Source organism: Gobius niger, assembly GCF_951799975.1.
Source record: "Gobius niger genome assembly, chromosome: 3".
NCBI classification, from domain to species: domain Eukaryota; kingdom Metazoa; phylum Chordata; class Actinopteri; order Gobiiformes; family Gobiidae; genus Gobius; species Gobius niger.
In genome coordinates this window covers 26,468,270-26,492,121 of record NC_136854.1, presented here as the reverse complement: position 1 = coordinate 26,492,121, position 23,852 = coordinate 26,468,270, and the positions used below count along the sequence as shown (strand labels likewise).

Here is a 23,852-nt window from a genome sequence, read left to right as displayed (position 1 = left end):
AGAATTATGGGACATATTAGCGAGGGGCAGCGAGATCCATCATCCCAGGGACCCATTTGTGGATAGTGGCCATAAAACATGTCTGGACATCTGCTACAGTGTGTGTGTGCGTGTCTGTGATTCACAGCTGGATTTATCACCAATATCAAACCCACATTACAGACATTGAAGGGCTTTAAATACAGGTGCAGGGCTTTATATCAACACTAGCTCACGGGACAAATGCTGCAGATTTTGGCTTTCACTCTCACAAGCCACCTACTAGGCCAGGGGTGGCCAACTAGTCAGAGACCAAGAGCCGACATTTTCAACCTTGATCCTGTGAAGAGCCACAAAGGCACCAACCATTAGCGAGATCCAGGGGCTTTAGTTTTCTGTGATTAAATAGAATGTGACCGTTATATTTAATCAAAATAAACTATAACTTTATGCCTGGCCTTTTTTTGTTCAATAATTGTGTTAGATTTAATGGTTTTACTCCTCACCAAGATTGAAATACATGTACATTAACTGAATTTTGTATTGTTCTGCTCTGACTAAGACAGAATTAGATTTTTTACTTTTTTTTTAAGGCTGTGTGTTTGTATGTGGGGCCCTGCCCACTGAGACCCCTTCTCTGATCCGCCCCTGGCCTGTGCGCTCAGTGCCTGCAGCTTCGTCCTTACTGGACTGTGCAGAGAACGCACTCTAGGCTGCACAAAGTTTATAAACTTTAACCAGGAGCCTCTGGACGTCTGAGATTGTGTTTTATGTTGCATTTGTTACAGTTACTGTCACATGTGAAAGAAAAGTCAATGACTTTGCGTATTTTCACGTTACGATTGTGTCGCGATTCGCATCATAAGCTTCATTAGACCTACGCTTTTTTCCATTTCCTAATTTAGATCTTTATCTGTCAATATGAGGCCAAATTCCATCAAATAAAGAGTAGGTTGATCAGAAACCTGAAAAGCACAGAAGCTAATCCTAGTGCCACGATCTGCCTGCCTGTTGTTTAACCTACATCCCACTTTCAGTGAGGACGGGCACCTTTTACACAACGCATCATGTGTAGAGATGGAAACAGGGTCTTTAGGACTATGGTTGGATTTTTGGTCAAAGACTGTTACAGTTTATGGGAAATATTTACCAATATTTTGCAAAGAGCCGCATTGTATTATACCGCGTGTTCGCCACCCCTGTACTAGGCCAATATCCGAGGTAATCCTGAATTTATACGTTTATGAGTTTTTAGGGTCTAAAAAGCAAAAAAACAACAACAACAGCAATGGTAAAGCTATATATTAAAATGTGCTCATTAACTCATTGACTGCCAGCCATTTTCAAATCAGAGAGCTCCCCACTGCCAGAGGAGAAGAAAATAGGTGAAATCCCCCAAAATGCTGTTTTGTGACCAAAAAGCTGAGAAAACGAAAGAGCAATGCCGTCACGGAGTGACTCAATAAAAGAAGTTGAAAACCCTAATTGACGCCTATAGACGTCATTGGCAGTCAACATTCGGATATCAGTTGCCGTCTATAGACGTCATTGGCAGTCAGTGAGTTTTAAAAAGGTACTAATAAGCATTCATAATATGCGTGTGAGTATTAACACTGTTTATTATACTTTTATACTAATACTAATAGGCCATTAATAATACGCTTATTCATAGCCAACCCTTAACCTAACCCTTAAAATGTTTATTAATGCTTTTTAATACTTAATGAGCAAACCTTAATCTAAAGCGATACCACAACAAATGCTGCCAGTGGAACAGTTATAGTAGGTCTTGGAATATTGTAATTGAGTTTTGTTTGAAAAATCTAATGACATAAAACCAGAGGCAACATTTTGCACCACATGCATTCAGTGTACGGTAGGAACATTACAGATTCAGGAGGTATAAAGTGTAAGACTAAGAACATTGAATAAACATGGCAGCAATACCAAACACCCTCCTAGCTTGATTCAAAGTCAGTTAGTATTATAATAAAGGGCTTCATATAGTTAGATCAAAGCAGCTTCATCTGGATCCTAACGAGTCGGTTTGGGGAGAGGCAAGTTCCCTCACAGTAAAGAGTATTTTTAGAGGCGTTTTTCACCAATAGAAACACAACGCAATCAAATAAATGAAATTGATTAAATTATGGCGACAGACCAGGGAGCAAAAAGCATTATGTCCTGTCCAGGTCTATGAAAAAATGTATAAATTAAGCATCAAAGTAAAAATAAATATCAGTGCCCCAATTAAAATTTGATAACAGAATTACTTGAAACCATTTCTTACCTTCAGCTGCCACAAAACTCTGAACTGGCTCGATCCTGGAGACTATCTCTGCGAGGTCAGTGAAATCAGCATCCGGACATGTGCAAGACTAAAACGAATAAAAAACAATATTATAACAAACAATATTGTGCAAAGGCACAATCCCTCTGGTTTTGTGTTTCTGTCTTACATCGGTTCTCTTGCTGTCGTTGTAGTCGGCCGAGCGGTGGTCCTTCAGCATGTTGTCAATGATGTCCCCTCGACCCCAGCCAGTGAACAGCAGTTTACCATGCTGATAGCCCACATCCTGAATGCACATTATACATTTAAACATTACAACAACATCATATTCTTATCAGCCATAATGGACATCCAGAGCAAATATATGCAAATGTGAAGGCCTAATGAATTCTTAGTGTATGTTTAGCAATAATATACAGAAAGGGTTGCATTTACGTACGTAGATCTCATCAAACTTTCCAAAGTCCATGGTCTTGAAGCGGTCGATGGGTGGTCTGATATACTCGCAGTAGGCACTCTTCTTCACCACCTCCAACTGCCGCACACATGACACGTAGGCCAACCGGGACTGAATCTCCGCCATGTCTGGCACCTGGGAACACCACAGGTAACATCAGGCCTGGGGCCAAAATCTGCCACTCAGCATGTATCCCCTGGCCCCCAGATGAAAGCACTCAAAAATATTCAAAACATTATATGTTCTTAAGTTTCATCTCTCTGTGTTTCGACTGTGTGAGTGACTTATGAACCATAAGATTAGTGGCTGAAGTTAAGGGCTGCAACACTTACAGCTGTGGTAATTCAATTATTTTCTAGTAGCGGAGTAAACAGATCATGTGCGCATTTCAATCAGGAAGTCAGAGGCTAAATTAGCACATCCGCTCTGTTGACAACTTAACTCTGTCTTGCTATGAACTTCTGCTGAGACGTGCTTCTAAATAATTAAAGTGGTATCTGTGAGAGCTGTTGTGCATTCCATAATTTGGGTCCTGCGACAGAGAAAGAGCGGTCCCCCCGCAGGTTCCCTTTTGTTTTGGACACCGCAAGCAAAAATGTATATGCTGAACTGAGAGTGCGAGCAGGAGTGTAGAGCTGCAGCAGGTCAGAAAGACACCGTGGAGCAAGGCATTGAAGGCATTTAGAAACAAATAAAAGAATCTTAAAATCAACACGAAAACAAACCAGAAGCCAGTGCAAGGTTTTCAGAATTCAGTAGCGAGATGTACCAATGTTTTTTGGTGCCAGTTAAAAGCCGAGCGGTTGCATTTTGATCTTTGGCCGAGTTATCAATTTGTGGCTGATCCCGAAATAGAGCGCGTTGCAATAATCGATCCGATTTGTGATGAAAGCATGGATTAAAATCTCAAAGTCATGTTGGGAAAGGACAGGTTTGACTTTGGCACAATTGAAAAAAGCTGGACTTGACAAGTGAACTCATTTATGTGTCAGGTTTTAAGTCCCTGTCATTTTTTTAACTGAGTCTTAAGAGTATTGTGTCAGAGCTCCCAGGCCACTAGTGACTGCTGTGGACTCACTAGGTTTCGAATACAATGGAACAGATCTTGTGCTGGCGCACGGAGGGGCGCAGGCTCTTGGCGAATTATTTTCCGAGTGGTGGAGCTATGTGCTTTGCGCCTTCGCCACTTGTGAGAGGGCGTCATGAGAGCTAAGCTAAACAATGTTCATGTTTCGAGAGAGAAAGAGCCACAGCGTCCGCTGTGGTGCGGATCAGCCTGCTTGGCGTGAACGCGAAACAAAACAAATGCACATGTTCACCCCCCACTCCCCCACAACCCCTCTCCTGGCCGCGGAGTCGATCTGGTTGGAGGAAAAAGTGTGTCTCTCTCCACCCACTCCCTAAGTCTGGAGTGGCAAGATCACAAAGTGCGCTCCTGCTAAGCTCAAAATGTTACGCTATCGTCTGCATTTTGAGACACAAGATCGGGCCCAATGACTTTAAATGTCATTAAAATGCAAGAAATTTTGAAACATCCACGACTTTCTTTGACGCATTCAAGACGTTGTCTTTCTCAATAATTCGTTTCTCGTTTTCAGCGCATTTAAATTGGAGTGTCATCTTATTTAAATATGTAACGACAATCCGTGCTTGCAAATTATCGCTCCAAATGGAAGAAGGTACAACAAGAAGAGTAGAGGCCCAAGGCTGGTCCATGGGGCACTCCACACGTGAAGGAGGCAAAAGATGACTCAGCAGAGGGAGGCAAAAGATGACTCATCATACCTTTCAGGTATTTTCTACCTGAAAGGTATGATTTAAACCACTCTAAAGCACAGCCCTTTATGGCAACACAGTTGTCCACAGGAGATGAGAGGATCTGGTGGTCCACTGTGTTAAAAGCTGCTGTTAGATCTTGCAGGACCAGTATGGTCCAGTATCAGTAACACAAAATAAATAATAAAAAGCCCTCAGCAATGCTGTCTCGAGGCTGTGCCGAGTTTTAGAGAGAGACTTTACTCAAATACCTAACACTTCACGCTTATGGCCTCTAGGGGGATGAATTACTTAGTACTGCTTTAATTAAACGTATACTTATATTGACTTATTGAGCCTGAAGTTACTATTGGTTGTGAATTAATGCAGTGTAGAGGGTCTGCACTGTTGAGAACTGCTGCATATCAGGCACAGCTCAACTCATGAATCAGACAAACTGACAGATCGGTGTAAGACAACCATAATTTGTCATGCTGTTTGATACCTTCACTTTCTCAGCCCAAGGATTGATGCGTTTCCAGAGCAACCACCATCCAGAGAGGCAGTCGCCGTAGTTACACAGGTCAGTCTCATCCTGGCTCCCCACGTCTATGGCGATGACGGTTTTGGCACCCATGTTCCTCGCAATGTCCGCTGTGGGTCCAAACGCACAGACAGAGACACCAGGTGGAATCCAACGACAAAATGATAAAAGTTCATCATTAGTTTTGAATTGGGAGACAAAAAGTTGACAGCGACTTTCCACCACAAAAATTGGTTCCGTTTTGTTTGGTAGCTTAGTGCACTTCAGATAAATTGGTGCGCAAAGAGTAGTGATTTAACAGGGGGAAAGAAATCTACATTTATTTTGAACTGACCTTTCCCATCTGTCCACATTCAAATAAGGATGTAATAAGGTCTATGAGATAAACATTTTTGTGGTGTTGAGCCGTAAAACAAAGCGGAAAGCATCCCAAAGCCAAAGCTCAAATCCACTGAACCAGGAACGATATATACACAGCTGACAGAGATCAAGTCTACAGGGAAATGCTAAATAAAAACTTCGATGGTCATTGTATAAGAGTTCCTGTTTTATTGGATTTGCATTTGAGCAAAACAGAGGCACACTCTGCAAAGCTGTTAAGCTTTGCAAAATACAGCTTGTTTTAACAACAAACTATAATTGTTAACAGAACATATAAAAGACACACATTTTATCAGGGCACCAAATGAAAAGAAAATATATTTTTCATTTTATCACTATAAGAACAAGAACACAAACGTCCATTGATAAAAAGCACAAATAACGGACAGACAGCGCTCACAAACCCTCAAGTTGAAATATTTTACTCACAATTTATGATGACTTTTTTTTACAAAGTGCTGTTACAGGTGGAAAAGAACATAATTAAAAAGAATAGAGTTTCATTAAATATATAAATCCTAGACAAATTGAAGATATTGCCATTTATTACACATTCAACTAAAATGGGATGAGTGTTTCTTTCAACTTGAGGGCAGGAGAATGAGTTTTCACTTTCAGTACATACATCACAAAAGTTAACTTCAGTTTGGACATAGATCTAATTGGTGTCTAGTGACACTTAGATTAATTTTAATTTCAAAGTATGCAGTACTGCAGCGTTATACTGCATGGGCTCAGAGTTTTAATCTCAGCTTCACATAAGATTAAACCTAAAACTTTATACTTACCACCTTCTACTGCTAAACCCTGAAATTATCCCCACCTCTCCTTCCGCTTTATTTCTGGAGGCTGGGACACGGAGGTTTGTGGAACCCCGACTTGCCTGGCAGGTTGTTGATGTAGCCACCATCCATTAGTAAGTTTCCGTCTTTGGGGTCACAGAGGGGTGGCAGGTACCCCGACAGGGTCATGCTGGCCCGCACATAGCGCCACAGTGAGCCTGGCACAGTGAGGAGGAGGAAGGGAGTAACATCGCAATACCGGTTAGTGCAGGTGCAGACCACAGCACGAGCCCAGGCCAGAGGGGAGTCCAGCTGGGCCCGTCCTGTGGTTCTGCCCACCTTTAAACTCTGCATCCACCACTACACACCTCACTGCCGCACACATACAGTGCAGCAGGTAAGAAATGACATGGCATCATCACAGAGCACAAAGGCTGTGTCAATCTCTAAACTAGGACCAACATGATGCTTCACACCCCACAAAATAATATTATCAATACCATTGTCTTTTATATTCAATTGTTCAAGTGTTTCTTTAAGCATCTTGTTGTGGCCATGTTTAAAAGATCTCTCACCGTGAACATGGCAGTGCACAGCCAGCCTGCTCTTCCCTCCAGTGCCAACAGAGGGCAGGAGCAGGTCGCTGCATGGGTTGGAAGGATAAGGAGCACCAGAGAAAAGTCAGGGTGCCACTGTAGTGTATATGGACTGTGGTAATGGATGAATGTGAATGAGCTGAACTCATGAACAGAAACAACGGCAGGATCCAGAACACATTAAACCCAAAGGTAATCAAGGCATCAATATAACTTTGTAGAATATATTGATGCTGTCATGCATTTTTAAAAGCAAGCAAAGCCCAGAGAGGAGGACAGTGTGGTGGAAATGGTTCAAACCGAACAAGCCTCTGCTCATACATGACATACTGAGTGTACTGAGACCACAGGATGAAAACATTTAGGCTAACAACAAAGCCACGCAACACACATATCTTCATACTCTTCCTGTCCTACATACTCACTCGCCTGCACTGTGACTGTAGGATTCACTCATCTGTTTACATGAGGCAAGTTTACATGTAGTGGAAGATAAACTTGAGCAATAGCAAATAAAGTTGGCTGAAAGTGATTTAGGAACATCATGCATCTGTCTGTAACTGGAGTATACCCAGACATGCATGGAAAGTCAGACTGAAACCCCTTTTGAAAGTTGTTGAAGTGTGGGCTGTAATTTGGGTAATTTTTGTCCAAGTGTTGCCACGGAGACAGAAGGGCAAACCCGAGTTCAACTACTGGAATAAACATGTCCTTCCAAACCATGGTCTACCAATGTCCAATCGGTCAGGGTAGGTTTAGTAAGAGGGGCGTTTCGGGGAGGTGAGTGGGTTTTTAAAAATCTGACCTGGGACATTGTTAACATAGCAACCATCCACAAGCAAGTGGCCATCCTTGGGGTCGCAGAGAGGGGGTAAATAAGGGGTGTAGGAGGCGCTGGCTCTAACATAGCGCCAGGTACAACCTGTCGGGACACGGATATGGAGAAGGAGCAACACGTCACATATGGGTTGGACTCAGAGGACTGCGCAGATGGGACAGAGAGAGAGAGAGAGAGAGAGAGAGAGGCAAGAGTAGCACGGCTGAGAGGAACACAGTGAGCCATGTTGTCCTGCATTTAAAAAGGATTTTGTAGAATCAAACAACAAACATGGTCGTGACTGATGTTGGACTAGGTCTAACAAGTCACGACAATACATACAAATATGAATAGTTTCAGGTTGAAATATAGTACTTGGTTTATGTCATGTTAAAATTCGATTAGCAAGATTAGAAAAGTTATTGGGTTGCTTCGTCACACAACAAGGTGAGAGAGGACAAGCAGAGCAAGGAAAGAGATAGAAATGTAGAGAAGCAAAGACTGTCCATCACTTTAAATGTTTATGGGCCTTTTTGTTTATCCATCACCAAAGACCGAACACTACAGGCCAAGGGGGCTATGGGGCTACATCTCACAGCACAGCGACACTAGTCCTTGCCAGAAAGAAGAGATACAAAAAGAAGCTTAACAGAGAACTACATAGTGCAATTGAAATGGCATAAGCGGCAGAATGAAATGAAGGTGAAGGAGGAGCGAGGAGTGTTATTCAAAGAAAGAGAAAAGGCAGGTGTTCTGGATCCTACATGTCGACAGTCACAGGACAGTATCACTACAGTCTATGAGTTTCAACAGCACACGGCTCTGTGATGTGCAGAAGGACTTTAGCATGGTTTAGCAAGTATGATGATGGGTTAGAGCTGTTCCAATTGAAGGGGGTACTAATGACAATAATCCAGTATGAGTATTGAGGATTTTTTTTTTAGTACTACTAGAGTTGTAGTAACTAGTAACTAGACAAACAGAAGAAAGAAAATTGATGAAGAAAAGTAAAGATGGTTTGGTGTTAAGAAAGGACAAGGCTTTGCTCTTGTAAGGTACTGTACATGCCACGATGCAGTCTATGGCGTTCACAAACTAGACATGCCAGCCCAGTGCCAACACAACAAGCCTCCCAAATCCCGCCTTTTCTTTGGCTTTCTTACAGTTTATAAGAATAAGCAGATTTAAAAGGCTTGTGGTTTGAACATAATCATTATTAGCGTTTGATTGGCTGAAATCTAAGTCACATTTTGTTTTTTAAATATTTAAGTTTAAGCCTAAAAATGGATACAAATCACACTGTGTGGGGCTGCACAATATATTGCTTTATATTTATTGTTATCGCAGGGCGATAAATAATCCCACATCAGATCAAGATTGTCAACATCTTTTGCAAATGGCTTAAAAGAATAATGCAGGGTAACTTAAAATGAACAAAAGTTCTGTTCTTACACATGTTGCACAGCCCTTGCACACTGCAAACTCACAAACTGATTTTGGGGTGTGTTTTATCTGTATTGATTTCTTATAGGCCAATATAAATATACACTAAATAACCCACAGTTTGACCCCAAAATCAGTTCAGCTTGGTTCCTTCAAGACTTTCCACTGCACTTCAGTCATGCAGTACCTAGAGAATAGTATTTCTTAGAGCAGTCTGCTCAGGGCATGCTAAAAGTATAACATGCAAAAGAGAAATTGTTTTTTTTTTTTTTTAGAAAAGTGAAATATAAAACGACTTGGTTATGAATTACAAGTTAAATCATAATCATTGTAAATGCTTAATGTATGTTATCTGGACGAGTATATGTTGCCAATGGTGATAATGGACATAAATGCTGTGCCAGAGTAATACTAAAGGCTCACTTACCGTCCTGATGAACTCGCATGGCTGAGGCAGTGATGTCAGTCGTGACGTTAAAATATGGCAACCACAAGTCCTACAAAAAAAAACATAAATGTTTCTCTCCTTGTCCTTGTTTCATACATTTGTTATCATCAATGCCTTTTTTTCCCTGTTACCTCTATTTGCTTGTCCAGGAAAACTTTGTAAATGCTGGTGTTGAAAGCAGAACCGGAAAACATTGAGGTAATTGGGTATGTCAAATCAAGAACTGTCTTAAACACGGAGTTCATCGCCTGTAAGTAAAAGGTGCTTTAGTATCTAAATGCTGTATATGTTTTGCACACGAGTGGGCAGCTGGATATAAACTGTGCACCTTCGACCACTCCCTGGCTCTTTGTTTGGTCCGAACAGCACTCCTCTCCTCGGCGTAGAGCGCACCAATGAATGATCCTATTGATGTCCCTCCAACTATGTCGATAGGAATTCCTGCTTCCTCCATGGCTTTTATCACTCCTACATGAGAACAGCCTCTGTACAAACAAGAATGTCAAAGCCAGCGTTACAACTATATTTATAAAATGCGGAAATCATGTCTTGTTGTCACCTGGCTCCGCCTCCTCCCAGCACCAGGGCGATGCTGTTTCCGGTCAAAACTCGGGCCAGCCGAGAGAAATCACTGTGTCGGTCTGCTGTTTTCTCAAACACCTTTTCATACACTTCTCTCTATTGATGAATCAAACGTGCACCATCAGACACAAACACGTCACATATCCACATTATTAAAGCCTGTACCAGTTTGTTGGGACTGCGTCGAGAGAAGACTCTGCGGGGACACTTGAGGTGCAGGTGACCCGAGCACCAGCTTCTCATGTTGAGCCACTCGACTGTTCGGGCCGGATCTGGACCGTCCTCTCTGTGTAAGATCACCAGCTTTTTGAGTGCTCGAACTGCTGTGTTCTCCAACATCTGCTCCAGCTAACAGTATACAAGAGGGTTATTTCAACATTTGAGACACAAATCTATTTCTATAGAGCTCTGAGAATCCCACCTCTCCAAGTGAGGGCTCCTGATCCCCCACGCCCACAATGAGGATGCAGTCGGCCTGTCGGATGCAGCGCTGAGTCCAGGGGGTCATGCTGTTGTCGGCCTGGTACAGGACAATCCGATTGATGTCCTCTTGCTGTGCCAGCCAGCCTGACAGGCGGTACTCGTGAATACTGAGGAAAGTAAACAATTTGTATACGCCCAAAGACCTTTATTGTTATAGAAATAACAATATGAGACTGTGCATCATACCTGTCCAATGCAGATGCACCCAGTCGCTCTCTAATTATGTCACTCGTTAAAAGTAACGTTGGCCCTTAGGTACAAATAATAATAGAAGAAGAAGAATTATTATTTTAAGATGCACATCTACTAATGAAACACAGTCCTTACCGATAGCACTGAGGGCATGGCTGAGCTCCAGGTTAAAGGCATTGGTTGGTACCTCGTCGCACACAGGCAGCACTGCTACAGTGGAAAGGTTACTGGACGGGTTGGTCACATCTGCACTGGTGGCGACATTGGTCAGACCCAGAGCAGAGGCTGAGAGGCAAAATAAATATGTTAAAAGCTGTGCAGCAAAGACTAAAGTTTTAGATTTTACATGCTATAACAGCGAACCTGTGAAAGGCCCTCGTCCCTGCTGAAGATTCCCTAAAATCTTTTGGCCTAACAAGTGGATCAAGCGCGTCACCACCTGGTTTAAAGGGATAACAACAGTCAAACTGCACACAAACATAAAGCAAGATGATTTTGAAAGCCAGATTAATTACCTGTGGATATCGCCGTTTGATGTTATTGAGCGTTCCTTCGGGCAGCTTCACCAGCTCAGTGTCTCGAACTGCATGGACAGTGGTGGCCCTGGGCTGTTTGGTCAAAGCTTCCACCTCATGAATAAGAGAGAAAAATATATTTATCTAAAACAAAAACAGTTGTTGACTATTGTGTCCAATACTGAGTCAGATTCCTACCACTCCAATAAGATCTCCTCTGCCATATTCTCCAACAAGCTCTTTCTTCCCATTTGCCTTGCGAATGACTGAGCGCAGTCGTCCATTTAACACTATATAAGTGCAATCTGATTTGTCATCTTGTCTGAAATCGAGAAAGGACACAAAGCACAGTGTGATTCCTTTCAGTCTGGTCAAACACTATATTATCAGTACCAAAGTATGATCATTTGCATTGAGACAGTACCTGTACAGAGCTCTCCCAGCCTCCACAGCCATCCAGTCAATAGCGAAGTCCATCTGTCTGACGAAGGCTGACATCCGGATGGCCACTGTGTGTGCCGCACTCAGCACCACACTGGGCTGCTCCCTCATGATCCTGACATATACAAGTGTGAAGTGTGTTTTTGTTTGTAGTATTTTAAACGTTTTATGATTTAAGGCATCAACCTTCAATGTTAAATGTATAGCGCCGACACAGAGATGAAAAAAGGATATTCAAGTTTGTAGGTAACAGTTGTCAAATAATAGCAATAGTAAAAGGAGCTCCAGTATGTAGGTTTTTGTTCTTTTATTAGTAAAGGAAACTTCTTTAAAAAGCAATTTGTTGAACTAATTTGCATCTACCATAATTTTCAGACTATAAGCTGCGACCTTTTTCATCCGCCCAGAATCATGTGGCTTGTGCGACAAAGCGACTAATTTAAAGATTTTTATGCATTAACTGTGTAGAGCCCATCCAGATATGATGAACCAAAGGAGTTGTCCTTTGGTTCAGCCCTTTTTCCAACTTCTACCGTATCCAGACTGTGGCACGGGGAGGGGTGTGTGTTGGTCATGTTTCTAAAGGCCAGGACTTTAATTCTGACACTACACCGAGACCATCGTGTTGAGCTTTGTCTTAGAACAGTTTTAACTCACAGTAGTTTGTTGTCCATTTAGTGCGTAAAAGTATGGAAAATGCAGCGCGATGTTTGTGAAAAACGAGCGAGGAGGAGCTGAGAATGAAGTACAGCGTGCACTCTCTCGAGGATCTCTCGGCCCTGGGGCAGTGTGTGTGTGTGCTCTCATGCTACAACATGGACAGAGCCCTGCGGCTTATAGACGAGTGCGGCCTGAACTGGTCTGGTTCTGTCGAAATCCCCCAATCCACTTTTTCTTTTTTCTTTCTGGATTTTCAGGTGCGCTCAATAGTCCGAAATTTAAGGTACTCTCCAGTGAATTATAATAAAGCCTCAAAGTCAATCACAAAGGTCGTCTGCCCTGCTTCGCTTTAATAAAAACTATGCTCCCACATCAAGCAGGAGGTGTGGGAGGGTTTCACAGTTTGAAATAGGGCTGAGCGATATGGCCAAAAAATAAAATCTAGATTTTTTTTTACTCAGTTTGGACAAATACGATTTTAATCGATTTTATTTGAAATAAACTTTAAAAAGTCTCCTGATCTTTCATATGAAGAAAACTGCTCAGAGTCCTGCTCATTAATATTTCATCATGTAGCCTGTGATTAGGTTCATTAAGATAACATAACCCTTTATTTAAACATTGTTATTTCTGTTTTAGACATTCCTTGTCTGCTCTCAAAAGTAAAACCTCTTAATAAGTCATGGAGTTTTCAAAAGTGTTTTACTTTTATCGTCTTCATGCCTCTGCTGTTATGGACAACCGTCTCCATGGAGACTCAAGGGAAAGGGGCGGAGTTAAAATGGTCCGCTCAGAGCAGAGTGAGAGAAAGGCACAGGAGCAGCAGAGATCGTCAGAAAGTCGCTGCTTCTCCGCTGGTGTCATTTCGCTAAAACGCTGCTAAATTGGCCGCACGCCGCACGTTGGGGGGACATGAAGCGGCTGACTCGATTTTACGATTTAGCCATTTTCCAAATCGTCTGTATTTAAAAGCATGAATTCATTGAATTAATTAGATTTATCGTCCAGCTCTAGTTTTAAAATTAGGTAAAATTAGATTGAAAAACAAAGATTATCGTCCCTTTGGTAAATATAAGCGGCTTTTCTATTTTGATTGATATTTCTGCTCTTATGTCATAATTCAAATTTAAAAAAAAAAGCCAGTCTAACGTGACTTACTCATAAAAGTCTGACTTGGAGATCTTGAGATAAGTACAGTCCCGGACAGCCTTGATGGTGAAGATTAGGGGCTCCCCTGTGAGCACAGCCAGCTGTCCCACCATCTCCCCTGGCTGGGTCACAAACAAGCACACGGCCTCCTGTTTGTTGATCATCCGCTGATACACATGTAGACACCCAGAGAGGACAAAGTGCAGACTCACATCCTGAAAATGTCAATATAAGATGAAGTAATTACTAGAGGTATGTGTCAAAAATGGTATGAGTTAATTATAGTTTTATGGTACCTGGTCGCCTTGTCTGGCTAAAACAGCACCAGCTTTAGCGTGATGCAGAGTTACTCTCCCATTCAGTAAGGAAGCGTCCTATAGCAATGAATAAAACAGATGAATAAAGCTCTGAAAACTGAAGGTTAGTTTACAATGGACTGATTAAATAAATACAGAAAAAACATATTAATATCTATAAATATCCAGTACATGCAAACTGTAGAAGATGTCTGACCCACATTACGCGGCACAGTATTATAATCATCTTAATCTGGCGTCCGATTAATACTGTGGACAATATGCTCATTCATGCAGAAGAAAACATAATAGATCTTCGTTGTGTGCTTATACGGACAATGCTTATCACAATAGAGCTGCACCGAGATAGAAGCACAGGCTCAACATAGAAAAAACTGAAACTAACCTCAATCCGCATGAGTTTGAGGACTTCTTTCTGAGCGTCTTCAAAAAGAGCAGCACTGGATTTAGCAGACACAGGGGTAAAAATGTTATCCACTCCGTGCTCTTCTTCTGGATACAGGTAGATCCCTGAAGGTACCTCGTCCACGGTGACTTTACGCTCCCGCGGATCCTGAGGCACGCCACATACACAGCATCACAGAGCTACACTTTCATACATTATCTAAAATCTAGAGGCCACGTCAAGTTACTGTCTCATTCACATTTACTCACTTTGACACTTACCTTTGAAGTTTGGGGAGGAGTATTTCCATCTTCTGCAGAAATCGAGATACGGCCTCTTTCGTACGCCATGTCAAAGTCTGATTTCAAACTTTTCTGAATACCTGAATTTGAAATAACATTATTTAATTAAAAAAGAATATACTGTATATCTGACACTCCGAGGTGTCAATTATCAGAAATAACTGGACTCTGTGACCGCGTCGTCCAGTTTATTTCTAATAATGGACACTTCGTCGTGCCTTATCCCTACATATAACTCATCTTTAGTTGTTGCCTTTAGAGTTGTAGTGCTGTATTGAGTAGTTAAGTATATGGATATCAGTATTCAACAAAAACTCTTACCAGCAATATCCACAGGCATGGAGATTGCTCTGCTTAGACTTGGCACCGTTGAGCCTTCCTTCCCTTGGTCCCCTGATTGAAAGACATATTTCTAATGAATAACGTTCATATTTTAAGCCATGATTTCATGTTACTGAAGCATGTTGTTCCACCTGCAGCCTCTTTGACTGCAGCCTCTCTGTGCTCCTCCGGTACCGTCAGGCTGCTGAAGCGTTTCCCGTGGCGTATCGGGCTGGTCCGGGTGGGGTGGGGCGACGGAGGTGGCAGACGACTGGGTTGCATTTCCTTCAAAAAAACAAGATCATGAGTCAAAATCAAAATATGTGTGCAGCAGCAAAAGATTTTACGGGTCACTAATGATGCCGAATTCCTGAATTAATGCCAAACCACAATCCGTGCAGATGTTTACATAAGTAGTCTTGTGAATGCGTGTTCTTACATGGCTGAAGAGCTCGTTGGTGAGCCCCAAATAGTTGTGCAGGGCCAGGACAGTGACTCTTTGGAGACGAACCATTATAATCTAAAAACATACATGACATGCATCTGTTTATCTGTATGACTCGCGAATGAACAATAGTCACAAAAAGCTTTACTGAAAGCACATACTTGCACTACTCGCACAAGGCTCTCTGGGTACTTCTCAAAGATAGAGAGGAAGGCTTCGACAGGTAAACGAAGAACAGTGGACACCTCTGCTGCCCGAGCCGACACCGTCCTGTAAGGCTTCTGGTGGCCCTGATGCAAAATATTACATCATAATCTTTACTTTCCAACAGCGTTCTTGAAAACAAAAAGAACACCGGTATGTATCTTACTGTGATGACGTCTAAGATGCTGAGAAGGCTGTGAACACTGTCTCCTGCATACACCTCCTTCACGACACTCTCTTTGCCATCCTGTAAGAAAGCAATATGTCCATATTTATGTGAACAATTTGTAACTCTGCAAAAAGTGTGCAAACATTTTACGCACCAGTCCAGTAAGGCACAGTTCGAGCTTCCCCTCCTGAACCACATAGATGCTGCTGTCGGGGTGGCCTGGTCTAAAGACATGCTCCCCTTGTTGGAAGCGCAGGAACACCATGTGCTTACACAGTTCCAGGAAAAGTGGCTTTTCGAAGTGACCCAGCACCCTGTTAGACGGAGAATTGTTTATTACAGACTTTAAACACAAACGTCTTTTGTCACACAGTGCACCTACCGGACGTTTTTGAGCATGTAGAGCACCTCTGAAGGGAGGTGGGAGTTGGCCACATCAAACTCTGTGAGATCAGCCTCCAACACTGATGGAGGAGGCTCCTTGGCCTGTAAGATGGGCACCTCTTTCTGAAAGCGCAGAATCCTGTAAGGGACAGTCAAAAAGGCACGGGATTATAATGTCATATGGCTATAATGTCCACAGGTGTTTTGCGAAATACTTTTTGGCAATGTTAATCATCTTCTGCTTCTTTTTCAGACGGGGGCGAGAAGAGGAGGATGTACCCACCAGGGAAGAGGTAGACTGTGACATCTGGAACATAATGATCATGAATTAAAATAACATATCAGTTCATTCATTCAGTATATTGTTTCTCGTGGAACAAACCTTGCGCATAATTTTCCTGCCATAGAACATAACTTTGTCCCTTTTACGAAAACGATACTTTGGCGTTTCTTCGGTTTCTTCATCTGTCAGAGTTAGAAATGTCATTCTCTCAGTATTAATTAAAGCAGTTTTGTAAATGGTAGATGTATATAGTAATACTGACTGCGAAGTTTTAATTTCCGAAGGACAAAGAAAATAAAAATGGCAATGAGAACTATGGCAATGCCAGCACCAATCACCATTCCCACCATCTGAGAAATAAAAGTGCACACAGGAAAATGAACATCAAATATTCTTCAGCGCTTGATGGTTTGACATGTGTAATCTCACCATGCTCGTCTGCAGCTCCTCCTCCACCAAAGACTTGATGTCATTAAACCCATCCTAAACAAAGAAAATACTATTATCATAACAGATATAAACGCCCACACAAGAAAAAAGCTGTTCAGTAATATTTTTTCTATAGGTCTTTGCTGGGAACGTTGTGGCTTCTGATCCTAAACCACTGAAGTGTAATGGAATGTGAGAATAAAGAATTTGGCTTCATGATCCCAATGACAAGGGTCACTCATTTTGAATCGAGGTTTTCATTTGTTATTTGATCATTCAGTTGCTTTTGGCAAAGACAGAAGATTCAATGCAAATAGCAATTCACTGTAAACCACCAGAAATAAATGTGTTGTCATCATAATGCAGCACAACATTGTTCAATATTGTAAATAAAGTTATGTTAAGCACTGGAATAAATTACTAAACACCATTTTTATCATGAGACGTAGAACAACAGCTTTTGTTTAATTTGGTAACTTCACATTTGCCACTATTTGATGTAAAAGAAATTACATTATGAGACTTTTTTAAGAGTTTGTGAGATAAATGTGTTTGTTTCAAGGCTTGATAACTATCAGACAGGAGGGTAATAGCTTTTGGGCTTGTGCTTTCGGACACTTGCATGTCCATTATCAGTGGTTATTGATTAACATACAGAAGTTGGCCTGGTCTATGACAGTTAAAAAAAGAACTAAAGCTGGACACGGAGAATATATGAGAGGCCAGGGTAACAGATAACTACTCTTAAAGGCACACACACATGTTTTAAACCCAACAAATAATATTTGTGGAATTAAATATGCAGATGCCAGCATTGATTACATTACTACATGTAATAGAAAGTGGTTAAGAGGGAAACCTCGTGGGTATCTGGTTGTGGCGCCTCTTGGACCTCTTGTTCCGAGGTACTTTGTCCCATTGTAAACCCGTTTCTTCATAGGGCTGGTCCATCAACATCTACTGCAAACAAAACAAGACACTAATTTCTTGGTAAGTATGTTACAGTGTGTTCTTGGTCCCTGAGCCTAATAGCAGAGGATCATAAATCATTCACTAGCATCCCTCAATTATCCCATCCTGCAGGGGAGCCATGCAGAGGACTAAGAGGAAGGCGGTTGTATCTGCCCTGATAAACCCTATCCAGATGGTAAACCCTTTTATTCATCTATCCCTCATCACTGCCCTCCCCAAAGGATGATCTTCTGACACCGCTGATACTTACGCACAGCATTTTATTAAAGCAAATACAAAGAGGCTTAACCATGTGCAAGAACATTCCCACCAAATTTTAACATATTGTTTCATTTAAGTCATCTCACAACTTAAAGCAAATACTTAAATAAATCATCTTGTACAGCCACATACCACAGTGATGCCCACATAGAGTGATTCAGCTGACACAGGGCCATGAGCTGTAGACGGACAACAACCTTGTTCAGTGTATGGACATATGAACAGCTATGGCACACGAGGGGAAAACAACAGAGCCACAGCATGCTCAAGGGTGATATCTAAACCTCCTGCATCAGGTTTAGCTACTGTCTCCAGGAAAGCGTCTTGTGTCTAATGTATAGCTTTCTTTTCTGACAGGAACATGGTAGTGTTGGTGTCATGTGTGTGTGCTGACAAAATTATGTTTAAAAATGAGTTCATGTAAAAATGTTGCCCAATTGTACACTGACATTGTAGCGTTCTCTTGTTTTCTCATAAAAGCCAGACGGTATTGTACACAATCAGTACTTTCATTGCAGTGAGAGTCATCAGGGCAGAGAGACAGTGGCAATCCTGCTGTATGGACGAAATTCAACCATAAAAGGCTCTGTAGAGTCCTATTACACAAAGTATTTCCTGCGAGTCCCACAAACAAAAACAAAATATATTTTTACTCAGAACAATTCGATGATTTTACTTGAAAATCCCTCATGAAACATTACCTTTGGACTACACATTATGTTACTCTTTGAACATGTTGAAAATCATTGCAACACCTTCCTCAGCTCTTTGTCAAGAAGGTTAAGACACAAATTCCCCCATCTTTAAGGAGTGAACGTTTTAAGATTGTCCGTGCCCTTATTACATGTGAAAAAACAATGAGCCTTTGGTTTGACTGACACTCGTCAACCTCAAGACTCCAAGCATTGCTTCCATTCATGGGCCAGGCCTACTCCTACTCCCATTGTTCCCTCAAAACAATAAAGCTTGTGTTGATGACCTAATGATACCCAGTGGCAGACAAGAACAACACAGCCTGCATGTTAGCATGAGACAAACACAAATGACTATAATTGTTATTCCTTCCACAAAATGAAAAATGAAAACATGCCTGAAAATTGTGAGGACTGTTGTTGAGATGGGAACGACAACAGGGAAACAGCAGGAGAGTTATAACAGACTAAAATATGCCTGTCCCTATGCAACTGTACCAAGCTGCTGTGCTATGTATTTAAATACTCTTTTGTGTGAAGCTTAAAACTGATGATTGTATCGTTAAAAATCTGTATCTGTTCAGCTCAGGAAGGACTTGCTTGTATCAAAAGTCAATGTATATATATATATATATATATATATATATATATATATATATATATATATATATATATATATATATATATATTTTCATGTGGGAGCAGCTCCATGAAGCAGAGGAACAAGATTAAATATGATTATAATGAATATTATAAATGCAAAGTCGACTTAATTTAGGCAACCAAAACTAGACTAAAATTGAAAAGATTTTTTTGGACTAAATCTCGACTAAAATTAAATAACATTCCTTCCTAGCATTTAAAGGGGTCCTTAATTAAATTGGTTGAAATCCAAACAGTCATGCTCCCATTAATGAACGTGCGCTTTTGCTTGGACTTTTTCTTTATTCCTGTTATGTTAAACTAACATTGTCTTATTGTGTGTGTTTGCTTTTTTCTACCTGCCTTAGGACAATGGATGCAATTTAGCTTTTGTTCAAATTCCAGCATATATATGTGGAAGCTGTCGGCCGACACATTGATTAATATGCACTGTCCTAATTCAAATAAATCAATAAATACATGAAATTAAACATTTTAGTCAAAGGAAAAGACTAAACCTAAATTAAAATATGCACTGTTCAACCTACTGAATTTTGGAAGATAAAATGAATGTAAAATTGCTCAAATAAATGTGTACACATAGTTAAAAAGGAACACATTTGTTTATGTGGTTATTAAAACAACAACAACAACAACATGTTCCTAACTACAACTTGCCCAAGGTGAACTTCAGGACCAGGAGCTCATATTCCCTCAAGTCAAAATAGTTGAGCACAATATTTACGTCCCGCAGTGTTACTACCTTACTGACCTGTCATTTCCTTCACTTACAAAAAAACATTATGAGGAAAATTAAATCCAAAGTTGATTTAGTGGCCTGCACTTGTTACATCCATGTTATTACATATTTGTACACCGGTATTCGCCCGATAGAGGGTGTTTTGACGCAGTGCCACATAGAGACTGACGCGCAAACGATGCAAAAGCATGCAAATAACATAACCACACGCCATAGTTAATGATCAATACACGACAACACGTTCATGGCGACAGATGTGCGTCCGTGGAAATATGAGCACACGAAGAGCAAAGTTGAATCGATAATACAGGCGCTTATGTTGACATCAGTGCGCGGAGGCTAATGTTAGCTAGCGCAATCCACAAGACTGATGCCTACACAGCAAATACAAACGACACATCTAATAAACGGGCGTCTAAAAGCGATCGTGTTGTTAAATGCCTTTCATTGTGACCTCTGCGGGACAATCTGAGACCACAGCCTCTATACACTTTCTGTCATGCTATTTAAAAGCCGTTTTTTCCGTTACATTTCAGAGTAAATGTAACGTCTCAACCAGTCCTCGCTTAAATACGGCTGCTACGTTTATTTCAAGACTTGTTGCCCAATAAAACGATATTTTTACCTGGCTGATGGACTCCGTGAACTGCTGTGGATTGCTGTAAATAAGATAAAACGGAAATCATCTTCGCTAAGCCCCGCCTTTGTGGCCGCTAGAGGGAGAGAGGTCCGTCCGACTCCGGCCCTCCGCTCCAATCAAAATGCAGCTTCATGGTCCCGTGTGATTTAATAGAATTCAGCGTACAGATATTAAGAGTTAGTACAAATCAGAGAGTTGCTCCAGAAATAAAAACACTTTCAGAATATTAATTCAATAAATGTATGGCAATCTTGGAAACACCTTACAGAACCCGACAGCCTCAAAGTATGAGACCTGAGAAATGTTTGGAGAAGACAGATGGAGACTGAATATTTTATTATCCTCCAAAATTCCTGACTAGAATAACATCTGACTTCAATTTTGAAATAACATTGCCCCCAAGAGAGAGTTGCGTATGTCACAAAAAAGAAAACTGACGACAAAATCAATTTTTAAAATACATATTTTTATTTTGAGAGAAACAATAGACAGATTTACAGCTCGGAAATGGGCTTGTGAGGCCAGTATGGATATTTGACCTTGTCCAGTTTGGTCTCAGGGAAGGCCTCATTGAGGTCCTCTATGGTCATCTGATCAAATGGTATCATGTTCTTGAATTTCTCCAGCTAGGACCAACACAATGATTAAGTAATACATTATTACAGTCACATACAATATACAACTCATTAGTTATGGTTCACCTCTTTCTCATAGTGAGCAATGCGAGCCTGGGACTGTTCAATGTAGGCTAAAACAGCCTTATTCTATAAAAAGAACACAAGAATGGATAATGTCAGGAAACAGAATTGTACTATAATAGTTAACTGATACATATTAAATGTGTATTTACAGCCTCAGCCTCCTGGGTGTTGATGCTGCTCGTCTGTGTGTCAACAGGTTCAGGGATTGACAGTGCTGAAAACTGAAACAAATAATTTGATACACAAAGCATGTTTTATACCATTTGAGGTCAACTGATTATTAAACAGATGGTGCTTAATTTACTTACTTTCTTCTCAAACTCATCAACCATCCCGGACGCAGCCACTGCTTTCCTGTACTTACTCCAGTCAATAGCAGCAGGAGTCTCAGGAAGAGAAGCTAGTCTGTGGGAAAGACATACGAGTTGGAAAATAATAGAAGAGGTTTTGGATGAAACATGTCATTATAAAACAGAATTGTGCTAGTGCAATTTGTCAGAATGAACAATGCCTTTAACTGGCCACATATAAGTTTGTATAATGTTTTCTTACTTTGCAGCAATTGCATCACTTCGGGTCTTCAAAGCGTTAAACATGCCCTTCTGGTTAGGTGGCACTCGCTCGGCAAATGCCAACCAGTCAATGGCTTTAAGTGACATCCTGCGACCTGCCATTGTTACTGTAAGACATAAACAGACACAAAACTTTCAACACAATCCTGCCACACAAGAACACAATGTTCTGTTGGCTCAAAATGAGTGACAAAACTATAATTCATATTAATGCTAATAACTGCAAAGCTAAATGTGTTAAAATAGTCATGGTTGAAAAGGCTGGATCTATAAAGTAAGTCCATGAAACACAAACAGACGTGCTAACGGCGCCGACTCACTGCACTCTGGACAATCGTTTTAACGACACAATAGAAAGTAAGTTCTAGGCAACACATATTAGGAATATGCAATACACCAGATTTACAATTTTGGCAAGAAAATTGTTTGTTGTGTAGCTACAAAAGGAATACTTTCCATTGGCTAAACTAGTTAACGCTAGCTTGCTAGCCAAGGTCAGAGAAGATTTCCATAAAGGTCGTTTTTATTGTACTAAACTGAATTCGTGTAAGAGGCTATTAGATGAATATGTGTTAAGAATAATTGTGCACTTAAAGCTACAGTGCGTTTTAAATTATTTCTTATGAGCATTCATTCATAAACCAAACAAATGTAGCACGTACCTCGCTGCGCTGCGCTAAGCGTCTCTGACAGGACTAAGGGCCGGAAGTGGAGCTTCTTCTCTGGTTAACACCACAGCACTGGGGGCACGTGTGCCCTCTGCGGGACACGCGAGGTATTACACAATACAACGGAGCCCCATCAGGCTGCAGACGAGTCTATGGGCAGCAGGGAGTGATTTATTTATCTGTGTGTCGCATGTTAGTTCACGATTATATACTCAGAGGCGGGTACTTTGAAATGATTTTATTCAAGAAGAAGTAAAACGTAGAGACAAAAATAATTATTTAAGCAAGAGTAAAAAAGTGCTACTTGAGTACTGTGAGTAACTGAGCGTAAAAGTAGTGACATAAATTATGATTAACAAAACCTGGAAAGATTAAAATATGCTATTGTTTTCACAGGAAATGCCAGAAAAATATACAAAAGATGTTTTTTTTCCAGAAGAATAAAGTGCATTTTTTATTGTAATTACTTTATACATGCCCTTAAAGTTTTATAGATTTACATTTTTTTGTTTTGTTTTTTATAATAGCCTAGTTTATTATTTTTCTCATACAAGTTTTATGTTATATGTTTCATGTTGCACGACTGCACCGAAGAAAATTCCTGGTTTGTGAATCTGTTCACTGACAATGGCAATAAAACCCAATTCTGATTCTGAAACACAAGCGAGGCCTGTCTACTTTACGTGTCAACATGAAGCTTTTGCCACTGAAATTTGTATTCACTGTGGAACTATTTTTTTCTGTCAAGCAAGAGTAAGATGCTTCATCATAATATTACTCATATTTAATAAGTAAAAATACAATAAAGTAAAACTAAGAAGTACAATCACTTTGAAAAGTAACTGAAGGACCTGTACTAAGTAAACGTGACTACTATACTCGCCTCTGCAAATACTGAACACTTATAATTTTTCCTATAAAGATACATATTACTTTACAAAAGCGACGCAGGAAAATTCAGCTGACTTTGTTCTGTGTAAGCTCTGTCGCACAGTTGTCCATCCTAGATAAGAACCTTCATCTTCAGCCTTTATTAAAAGGTTATTCTTAATGATAATAATTCTTATGTTTTTTTTTTTATCATTATGATTTTTTTTTAAAACAGTTATTAGGTTGTTCTCCACACTTATAATATGTAGTAATAATAATAATAATAATAATAATAATAATAATAATAATAATAAAAAATATATA

The 23,852-nt window shown here is 40.6% G+C and overlaps 2 protein-coding genes across 7 annotated transcripts in view; both read right to left on the bottom strand.

The window, feature by feature from the left end:
- pnpla6 (patatin-like phospholipase domain containing 6) overlaps positions 1–20,797 on the bottom strand; it is an 88,175-nt gene extending 67,378 nt beyond the window's left edge. For 2 of the 6 annotated variants that reach the window (XR_013792743.1, XM_079553885.1), the window contains exons 1-35: positions 20,703–20,797; positions 17,610–17,710; positions 16,751–16,804; positions 16,584–16,671; positions 16,421–16,503; positions 16,254–16,345; positions 16,037–16,177; positions 15,809–15,968; positions 15,652–15,732; positions 15,443–15,571; positions 15,276–15,356; positions 14,989–15,121; positions 14,837–14,908; positions 14,495–14,595; positions 14,214–14,381; positions 13,808–13,885; positions 13,521–13,726; positions 11,686–11,817; positions 11,460–11,583; positions 11,262–11,375; positions 11,110–11,185; positions 10,882–11,031; positions 10,741–10,804; positions 10,493–10,661; positions 10,237–10,419; positions 10,049–10,167; positions 9,818–9,974; positions 9,621–9,737; positions 9,469–9,538; positions 7,587–7,703; positions 6,287–6,403; positions 4,984–5,132; positions 2,706–2,858; positions 2,436–2,552; positions 2,267–2,354 (exon numbers count right to left, since the gene is read on the bottom strand). Coding sequence is in view for 5 of the 6 variants with exons in the window: in XM_079553885.1 (XP_079410011.1) it covers positions 2,267–2,354; positions 2,436–2,552; positions 2,706–2,858; positions 4,984–5,132; positions 6,287–6,403; positions 7,587–7,703; positions 9,469–9,538; positions 9,621–9,737; positions 9,818–9,974; positions 10,049–10,167; positions 10,237–10,419; positions 10,493–10,661; positions 10,741–10,804; positions 10,882–11,031; positions 11,110–11,185; positions 11,262–11,375; positions 11,460–11,583; positions 11,686–11,817; positions 13,521–13,726; positions 13,808–13,885; positions 14,214–14,381; positions 14,495–14,595; positions 14,837–14,908; positions 14,989–15,121; positions 15,276–15,356; positions 15,443–15,571; positions 15,652–15,732; positions 15,809–15,968; positions 16,037–16,177; positions 16,254–16,345; positions 16,421–16,503; positions 16,584–16,671; positions 16,751–16,804; positions 17,610–17,669 (3,943 nt within the window). In the remaining variant the exon portion in view is untranslated. Of the gene's footprint in view, positions 1–2,266; positions 2,355–2,435; positions 2,553–2,705; positions 2,859–4,983; positions 5,133–6,286; positions 6,404–7,586; positions 7,704–9,468; positions 9,539–9,620; positions 9,738–9,817; positions 9,975–10,048; positions 10,168–10,236; positions 10,420–10,492; positions 10,662–10,740; positions 10,805–10,881; positions 11,032–11,109; positions 11,186–11,261; positions 11,376–11,459; positions 11,584–11,685; positions 11,818–13,520; positions 13,727–13,807; positions 13,886–14,213; positions 14,382–14,494; positions 14,596–14,836; positions 14,909–14,988; positions 15,122–15,275; positions 15,357–15,442; positions 15,572–15,651; positions 15,733–15,808; positions 15,969–16,036; positions 16,178–16,253; positions 16,346–16,420; positions 16,504–16,583; positions 16,672–16,750; positions 16,805–17,609; positions 17,730–20,702 lie in introns of all 6 variants that reach the window. The other 4 variants (XM_079553886.1, XM_079553887.1, XM_079553889.1 and 1 more) reach the window with 4 other exon arrangements.
- A 365-nt stretch (positions 20,798–21,162) lies between these two features.
- atp5pd (ATP synthase peripheral stalk subunit d) lies at positions 21,163–22,106 on the bottom strand. The gene is made up of 5 exons (XM_079554242.1): positions 21,971–22,106; positions 21,727–21,823; positions 21,568–21,639; positions 21,419–21,481; positions 21,163–21,343 (listed from the first exon to the last, which is right to left on the bottom strand). Exons 1-5 carry the CDS (start codon positions 22,090–22,092, stop codon positions 21,212–21,214), a joined length of 486 nt encoding a protein of 161 aa, XP_079410368.1. The 5' UTR covers positions 22,093–22,106; the 3' UTR covers positions 21,163–21,211.
- Positions 22,107–23,852: the final 1,746 nt, after the last annotated feature.

What these genes read in the sequence shown, in the direction of transcription:
- atp5pd (XM_079554242.1), bottom strand. Translation starts at nt 22,092, where the DNA reads ATGGCAGGTCGCAGGATGTCACTTAAAGCCATTGACTGGTTGGCATTT. An exon ending in TTGATGAGTTTGAGAAGAAA is followed by an intron (nt 21,640 to 21,726) that starts GTAAGTAAATTA and finishes TATTTGTTTCAG; the next exon opens with TTTTCAGCACTGTCAATCCC. An exon ending in TTGCTCACTATGAGAAAGAG is followed by an intron (nt 21,344 to 21,418) that starts GTGAACCATAAC and finishes TGTTGGTCCTAG; the next exon opens with CTGGAGAAATTCAAGAACAT.